The sequence below is a fragment of the Marmota flaviventris genome, chromosome X (assembly GCF_047511675.1).
Source record: "Marmota flaviventris isolate mMarFla1 chromosome X, mMarFla1.hap1, whole genome shotgun sequence".
Taxonomy (NCBI): Eukaryota; Metazoa; Chordata; class Mammalia; order Rodentia; family Sciuridae; genus Marmota; species Marmota flaviventris.
The window spans coordinates 133,110,922-133,119,466 of NC_092518.1; the positions used below are offsets into that span (position 1 = coordinate 133,110,922).

Sequence of the window (8,545 nt, forward strand, 5' to 3'; positions counted from 1 at the left end):
TCCAAGCATGTTCATCCTGGCATCTCCTGTTCATATTCAGAGACCTAGGCAAGGCATTTAAAAATGTACATACTAAGCCACATGCTCATCCCCTAACTGTGCCTTCAGTGATGACAGGCCCCTTTCCACCAAATTTGCAAATAGGAATTTTCCCTAAATCCCTGAGGCAACTAAAAGAAGGACTCTTGCATTCTAGTTTCTGTGAAATAAATGATAGTTGTCACAATCAAAATAAGTCACTCATGTTAACCTTAACAAAAAATAAATAAATATAGGATGTTATGAAGTAAAAGTCCTTATGTGTGACTGCCTGATTCTAACTATCACAAAAGACTTCACCAGAACCACAAGGTTGTACAGAGGCCACTTGCAACCTTACACAACATGTACTCTGCAGGGACATTTGCCCAGCAACTGTCTGTTCAACCTCAGACTAACATTACTCCAGGTGTTAATTGTTGTGACTAAAGATTATTGTTTCAAAATAGCTAATGTAATCCCTCATTTTTTGTCCTTGCCTCAGCTTCCTTGAATGCACCAGTTTACTATGGTATGCATGTTCCCATTGCAGTGTTCTGCTAGTCCTAAATAAATATGGTTCCTTGGAAAATCTCACTTTGTTGTTTTTAGATTGACAGTTGCCAACCAATTGTTAAGATGCTGACATTGCATTTGTAAAGACTGATGGGCCTAGGGCACTATTCCAAGATTGGCCGAATGATGAAAATGGGATGGAAGAAAGGGGCAACAATTATGTGGGCTACCTGTGGTGTCATTAGAGTACAGAAAGGCTAGGGGCCAGGGCCCAGAAAGAGATAAGGACAAAAGCAGGAGTGTGGTACCTGTCTCTAAGTGAGATCTATTAAAGAAGACAGGATTAGAGGGCCTTCGGTGGCTCCAAGGATGTCTAAAACCTGTACCTCTAGAGGCATTATTCCTAGGATCCATTAGTGCTATCCACCAGGTAGGAGCTGCAGTACAGATGTCTGCTCTTTTGAGTAGTGGGTACTCTTTTCTGCAGGTGTCATTAGAAATCCCCTGTAGCATGAGGGTCATTAGCAATCACATTTCACTGCAGCTAATGGAAACCCAAAGGGAATTAGCTAAAAGATGGCATTTCACAAGTGTCTTGGAAGGGCCAGAAAACCAGTCTTTGAGGCTTTGAAGAGAGGAAAAAGGGTTAAAATCAAATTGTAGTGCTGGACTGGCAAAGGTACCCCATGGCTCCCATTCATACCTGGACACAAACACTGTAGCTTGCATCCACCAATGCAGGAAACAGATGCTACTGCAAGAACCACCAGTGCCACTGCTCTGCAGGAAACAGGTGGCATTGCTACCACCCAATCAGAATTTATGGTGCTCATGCTTATTCCCATCTGGGGCCTTGGATTCAGATGGCATTGGTACATCTGATTGATGGGACCCAAGTCATATGCTCATGTCCTAGCTGCAAAAGGAAGCTGAGAGCACCCAGAACTAGCATTTTCCACTCCTCTCATAACGCAGCAACTTTCCAGGACAGAAAGAATGAACAGTGTCCCCTGGGCCCACATAAATGGTCTAATTGCATTGCACTGCTTTTAGTATGGAATTTGACTCTTTCCCATCCCCACAGAGCTCTAAAATGGTCTCATCTTTTGCACTCCATTACTCCACAGTTTTCAGCATAATGCCATACTCTGATCCTTCTGAGGGCAAGAGTATGGGCTATGCCCTTGGTTTTGTTAAAAAAAATAATAATAATTAAGTGGAAGTCATTTGGCTGAGACAGCTCTAGTGTCTCAGATTCCTACGTAAGCAAACTGAAGTCCAATGTAAACAGTAAAACTGTAAGCTTAACAAATCAAAAGACACCTTTAACCTCCAACTGGGGATTTCCCACCCAATTGGACTCCCATAAGAAAAGTACTAAGCTGTAGCCTATCAAGTAATTTGTTTCCACACTGAACATATAAAAGCTCACTACTCATGCTGATAAAAGTTGAACTCTCCGAATCTCTCCTAGCTGTACTATTCATGAACCTTTAATCACCAAAAAAAAAATGTTAGATTTATTTTGTCTAAAAAGTTTCTCTTTGGGGGCTGGGGCTGTGGCTCAGTGGTGGCAGCGCACTTGCCTGGCAGGTGTGAGGCACTGGGTTGGATTCTCAGCAACGTAAATAAATAAATAAATAAATGTCTATCAACAACTAAAACATTTTTGAAAAAGTTTCTCTTTTGGGCTGAGGTTGTGACTTAGAGGTATAGCGCTTGCCTAGCACATGTGAGGTCCTGGATTCGATCCTCAGCACCACATAAAAATAAATAAAGTATTGTGTACAACTACAACATTATTTTAAAAATAATATTTTTTAAAAGTTTCTCTTTTAACAACATGCTACTTTCTGCACACACATTACTCAGTCTCAGGATATCACCCTTTCAGAGAGTATCCTCCAACTCCTGTAAACCCCTCCTTTGCTATGTATCTCACTGGCCTTGCCTGCTTTTATCCTCAAGATAAAGTCTTGGCTTGCAAGTGGAAGTTGTCTGGAAATGTTTTGCCCATTCTCTCAGAAGCTCCACAAATATCTAGAAGTTTGCACTTGCTCTTTAAATTATTACAGGGTGAGATTTTGAAGTTTTAGAATATCTCAAATTAAAACATATTGAGGCTTTTAGAAAAACCCAGTCACTCTAATGCTGGCTTTCTCACCAGAGGTGCTATTGCACTTCTGGGTACAATTGTTCTTTACTGCATAACCCTACCACAAGAATCACTCATATTTAGTAGTCCAGAACCCCACACACATGATAGAGTGGTCTTCCCCCAATCAAGGAGAAAACCAGCATCTCCTTCAAGCATTTTCAAAAGTCCCAGGGTAAAAACCACCTCAATCAAGGAACAATTAAACTTCAAAATTTTGTAATTCACCTATAAAAATTTTTAAAGTCATCAACTCCTAACCTGCTTATTGAAGTGCATAGTCTCTCACTGTGGATGTCTTCTATGAGTACTTAGCAAAGAGATCTTTTTCTGCCCCTCCACTCCCACCCAAACTCCAGCCATCCCTTTTATCAACTGCCCATAGCAGAGTCAAGACTCAGTTAGAACATTTAATGAAATTTATTGAAGAGAAACATTCATTGAGCCCATCAATGAGAAGAGGATGACAACATGGAAAGGGACTCTTCACAGCTTGTAAAGACCACAGGTACTGGGACGCAGGGACACCTCATCCTGGACTTCTAATGAGGTTTCTCATCTGCTCCCCATACTAGGGCCCTCCTACCACATTTTCCCTTACTAGGGCCCCCAGATCTGCCTCTTTCCAGGATGGTGACCTCTGGCAATACACATTACTTTCAGGGAATTCCCTCTGAGACTGACTCACTGTGGGGTGGCCCTTGCCCTATAATTGGCACAGAGACACTAAAAAGCACATCAGGAAATGCCTCACCAAGCTGAGGAAACTGAGTTACAAATAACAGAGGTGGAACATCAAAGCACAGGCTCCAGCTCTCCACATCCATCCCCAGTCCAGTTCTTTCTGCAAAAGGTAAGATTGCAGTCCCAGATGCAGTCACAGTTGTAGTCGCAGTCATGGGCACAGCATCAATCACGCCATCACCATCCATCCTTTCCGCTGTCTCCTGGGACTGGTGGGCTCAGGATCTCCTGGAAGAAGCTGCTCAGATAAAAACATACAATACTCCACAAGAACAAGTGGCAGAAAGCTGGCCTATATCTACACCAAGAAAGCAGAGGTTAAGTCAGGACACTGGACAGGAGCAGGCAGAGCCTTGGCTCACATGGAAGCTCACAACATGTGCCCAGACCTAGGGGTGGCTGGTGAGGGCAAGGACCTCCACACAGAGATGACACACACCTCATGGCTTTGCACAAGAATTATGGCTAGTGTGAGGTGGGCATTTGCTTGAGGTGGATCTCCACGGAGCTTACAAATAAGGGTGGATTTCCAGGAACAGGTAGCATCCTGTTCTGGAATTGGTGAACTGGGAGGGGAGGATAGAATCCCCCTGATGGGAGAGCCAGGCAGCTGGCACCCTTGAGATGGCTTCCTCCCCACACCCCTGGCAATGTCTCTCAGTCAGATATCTTCAGGTACCCTCATCTAGGCCAGAGCTACCAGCTCAGGGGTGCTTCCAGGCCTACTGCCCTAGATTGGTGGAGTTTGAGGCTGGGGATGCCATGGGGAAGAGTGACTCCTCCTGCCAAATCTGGTTGAAATTGTGGTCATCTGGGCCATTTGGAAGAGCTGGTGGTGGTGATGAGAGCTCCTTGGAGAGTTGAGAGGCCTATTTTGGATGGAATGAGCCCTTCCCTGAACTCTGCTCCAAATATGGGATAGGGTGACAGCCCTGGCCTGGCCTACCCCTGCCTCCAGGGATGTGTTGCCTGAGAGGAGAGAAGGCCCCTGGGACTTCTGAGCCTATTTGCCCAAGGAGGGCTTGGGGTGGCTCGTCTCCCCAGCCCTATCCTTGTTTCCCAACTCTTCCAGGATGTCCTTAAGCCCCTCCAGCAGGGGCTCCTCGGCCTCCTGATTTTCCCCCTGGAGGAGGCTCTCTGGCCCCAAACCAGGCCCTCCTGGGCCAGCATCAGAAGCACTGCCCATCTGGGCTGGGGTGAGGCCACTGAAGGCCTCCACTGATCTTGCCTGGCCTAGACCTGCAGGGGAAAAAGCATCTTCATTTTCCTGAGTGGCAGGGGAGGTACTGGCCTCTTTAATGGCAGGTGCTGCCTTCATGACATCATCTGTATTGGAAGTAGCTTCAGCAGCATGCTCAGGGCTAGGAGCAACCTTGTCGGCTGGGTAGGCTTCATCAGTGTTTTCAATGGCAGGGGCAGCCTTGCTGGCATCTTCATTGGATGGTTCTGCCTTGGTTTTCTCTACAATGATGGAGATACATTCCATGGTGACCTCATTGGGAAGGGTGGCCTCACTGGCATTTTCACTGGATGGAGTGGCCTCAGCATTATCTTCGTTGTCAGGTGCAGCCTGGGCAGCAGCCAGATCTCCTTGGTAAACTTCAGCTCCCTCTTCACCTTCCACCTGCTCATTCCTAGCTAGGGCAGCCTCCCATGCCTCAGTCTCCCTAATGAGCCGGAGAAGCCCCAGGAAGCCGGGTGGCCTCCTCTCCAGACGCATCCTCCTCAGGTTGTTCTGGAGCATCTGGTTTGGTCGGGCCCTCATCAGCACCTGCTGGGCTCGCAGCTGGTCAGCAATAGTCGGATGGATGGCCCCCTTCTCCAAGGCTACCTGCAGCAGGCCTTCCAAGCGCATCACGTAGGCAAAGAGAGTCTCCTGAGGCCACTGAGAGCAAGCCAGGAACTTCTGGCGTGCAGTCATCCGGGTGTCCTTGTTCCCAAACACCTGCACCAGCGCGGCCAGGCAGTCCCGTGCAGGAGTGTCTGGGTGTTCTTCCAGGAGCCCACACATGAGATCCAGGGCGGGCCCACCCAAGCTCTCCACCAGCCTCCTCCTCCTCTCCCTCTCAGATATGTGGCGCCACAGGTACAGCATGTCGTTGGCATGATCCAGCCAGCTCTCGAAGGAGTCTTCCCCACAGGCTGGCTCTTCAATCCCAGAAAAGCTTCTCAGCTCCTCATAGGCCATGTTTTCCAGGACAGGCTGCAGGGCCTGGCTCCACTGCTGGGTCCGGGCTCCCGCGTCGTCTGTCCCTCCTGCCATATCCAAGACTCGTTCCTCACCTGCAGCTCCTGCCTCGCCTGCAGCTCCTGCTATACCTACAGCTCCTATCACACCTGCAACTCCCATATCACCTGCAGCTCCCTCCTCATCTGACTCTCTTGCTTCATCTGCAGCTCCTATTTCACCTGCTTCCTCTGCTTCACCTGCAGCTCTTCTCTCACCTGCGGCTCCTCCCTCACCTGCAGCTCCTGCCTCACCTGCAGCTCCTCCATCACCTGCAGCTCCTGCCATACCCACAGCTCCTATAATTCCTGCAACTCCCATGTCCCCTGCAGCTCCCTCCTCATCTGACACTCTTGCCTCATGCACAGCTCTTACTTCACCTGCTGCCTCTGCCTCAGCTGCTGCCTCACGTGCAGCTGCTACCTCACCTGCAACTCCTCCGTCACCTGCAGCTCCTGCCTCACCTGCAGCTCCTACCAGACCCAAAGCTCCTAGAACACCTGCAACTCCCATGTCACCAGCAGCTCCCTCCTCATCTGATGCTCTTGCCTCATCTGCAACTCCTATTTCACGTACTTCTGCCTCAACTACAGCTCCTCCCTCACTTGCAGCAACTCTGTCACCTGAAGCTCCTACCTCACCTGCAGCTGCTGCCATGTCCATAGGTCGTATAATACCTGCAACTCCCACATTACCTTCAACTCCCTCCTCATCTGACACACTTGCTTCATACACAACTCCTACTTCACCTGCTTCTTCCGACTCATCTGCAGCTCCTCTGTCACCTTCAACTCCTTCATTTGCAGCTCCTCCCTCACCTGCATCTCTTGCCTCACCTCCAGCTCCTCCCTCATTCACAGCTCCTACTTCACCTGATGCTCTTTCCTCACCTGAAGCTCCTCCCTCATCTGCAGCCACTGCCTCACTATCAGTTCCTCCCTCACCTGCAGTTTCTCCCTCACCTACAGCTCCTTCCTCATCTGCAACTGCTGCCTCATCTGTAGGTCCTCCCTCACCTGCAGTTTCTCCCTCAACTACAGCTCCTTCCTCACCTGTAGGTCCTCCCTCACCTGTATCTCCTGCCTCACCTTCAGCTTCTGTCGCACATGCAGCTCCTCTCTCACCTGTAACTCTTGCCTCACATGCAGCTCCTCCCTCACATGCATCTCCTCCTTCACAGACAGCTCCTCCTTCACAGGCAGCTCCTCCCTCACCTGTAGCTTCTGCCTCACTTGCAGCTCCTACCACTGCTCTCCCCTGAGGCTGTGCAGGGAAATTGGGAGTATCCTGGAAGTCAGCATCAGGAGCCTGGGGCAGGAAGATCACAGTCCATGGGCCCCTGCTACCTGGTATTTGTTGGGGGATCAAATTTCGATTTAAATATTCAGCGAACTCAACTAAAGCTACCCTGGCCCCGAGCTCCTTTCGAAAGGTCTTACAGAGCACTCGGTACCTGCCCAGGGGCCATAGGGCAGCCTGCACTGCTTCCTGGAATTCATCTTCCTTGCAGTCTTCAGGGATGCCCAGGATGAGCAATGAGCGCTGGGCATTGACACCCATCCACCTACACCAGTCTCGCAGCATTGTCATTGCCATAGCAGTATTCTTGGGGGAAGGAAGCATGGTTGAACTGGGATGTGTGCTGAGTGTTGCAGTCTCTGAGCACCCTGTGTGTGCAAAGGAGAGAAAGGATTATTATTGCTAGACAGCCCAACCCCTCAAATAGCTGCCCCTTGAGCATGGGGCCGGGGGCTCTTCCTCTCCCTTACTTTGATTTTAGGGAAAATTTTTAATAAATTTATGTATAAGAAGACAGGTTCCTGCCTGTAATCCCAACAAGTTGGGAGGGTAAGTCAGGAGTATCACAAGTTGGAGGCCAACCTCAACAACTCAGTGAGACCCTGTTTCAAAATAAAATAAAATGGTCTAGGGTATAGCTCAGTGGTAGAGTGCCCTTGAGTTAAATACTGTCCAAAATAAAATTAAAAGGATGGGGGATGTAGTTCAGGAGTACAATGCCCCTGAGTTAAATCCTGTCTGAAAATAAAAAGGGCTGGGAATATAGCTCAGTGGTAGAGTACCTCTGAGTTTGATTCCCAGTATTACAGAACAAAAATGTGTTTATAAGCTATAGAGTCAGTAGTTTCTAGTTTATGTGGTAGCAGTTTTGGTAAAATACTTTTCCCCCAAGGAATTCCCAAGTTTTATGTTTTCAACATTTTTTGGTACAAATTTGTGCTTTTTATTATCTTTTAAATGTCTGTACAACCTGTAATAACATCTTCTTTCATTCCTAATATTGGTGATTAGTGTCTTTTTCTCTTGTCTTGATTAGTGTTGTGTTTATCAATTTTGTTACCTTTTTAAAAAAAACTATGTGTGTTTGTTAGTTGTATGTATGGTTTATTTTGTGTGAATAAATTCCTGCTTTTTTATATTTGGTGGTGTTCTTTTTCTAGCTTCTTTAAATAAACCAGTGGACCACTGCCATTATACCTTGCTTTTTTCCCAATTACAAGCATTTAAAGCAATAAATGTTCCTGTGATCCCTTCTTTAGCTGTCTCCCACTAATATTTTTCCTCCTTCTTTTTTTTAATTGTTAATTGATTTTTTAAAAAATAAATGACAGCAGAATGTATTATAATTCTTATCACACATATACAGCACAATTTTTCATATCTCTAGTTGTATACAAATTCATGTGTTCATACATGTACTTTGGATAATGATGTCTATCACTTTCCACCATCCTTGCTAAACCCCGCACACAGACTTATATTTTTAAGTTGTAATTTTTTTATCATTGAGTTTGAAATATCTTCTTAGTTCTTTTTTGATTTCTTCTTTGGTTCATGGATTTACAAATATTTAGACATGTTATCAT

At 46.9% G+C, this 8,545-nt stretch overlaps 1 protein-coding gene across 3 annotated transcripts; it reads right to left on the reverse strand.

Moving 5' to 3' along the window:
- Nucleotides 1-4,436: 4,436 nt before the first annotated feature.
- Pnma6e (PNMA family member 6E) lies at nucleotides 4,437-7,283 on the reverse strand. 3 transcript variants are annotated; one of them, XM_071606383.1, is made up of 5 exons: nucleotides 6,906-7,283; nucleotides 6,453-6,581; nucleotides 6,045-6,188; nucleotides 4,944-5,996; nucleotides 4,437-4,745 (listed from the first exon to the last, which is right to left on the reverse strand). In XM_071606383.1, exons 1-5 carry the CDS (start codon nucleotides 7,281-7,283, stop codon nucleotides 4,437-4,439), a joined length of 2,013 nt encoding a protein of 670 aa, XP_071462484.1. The 3 variants fall into 3 exon arrangements, with proteins under 3 accessions (XP_071462484.1, XP_071462485.1, XP_071462487.1); XM_071606384.1 differs by lacking the exon at nucleotides 6,045-6,188 and having other exon boundaries at nucleotides 4,944-5,959; nucleotides 6,479-6,581; XM_071606386.1 differs by lacking the exons at nucleotides 6,045-6,188; nucleotides 6,453-6,581 and having other exon boundaries at nucleotides 4,944-5,601; nucleotides 7,114-7,256.
- Nucleotides 7,284-8,545: the final 1,262 nt, after the last annotated feature.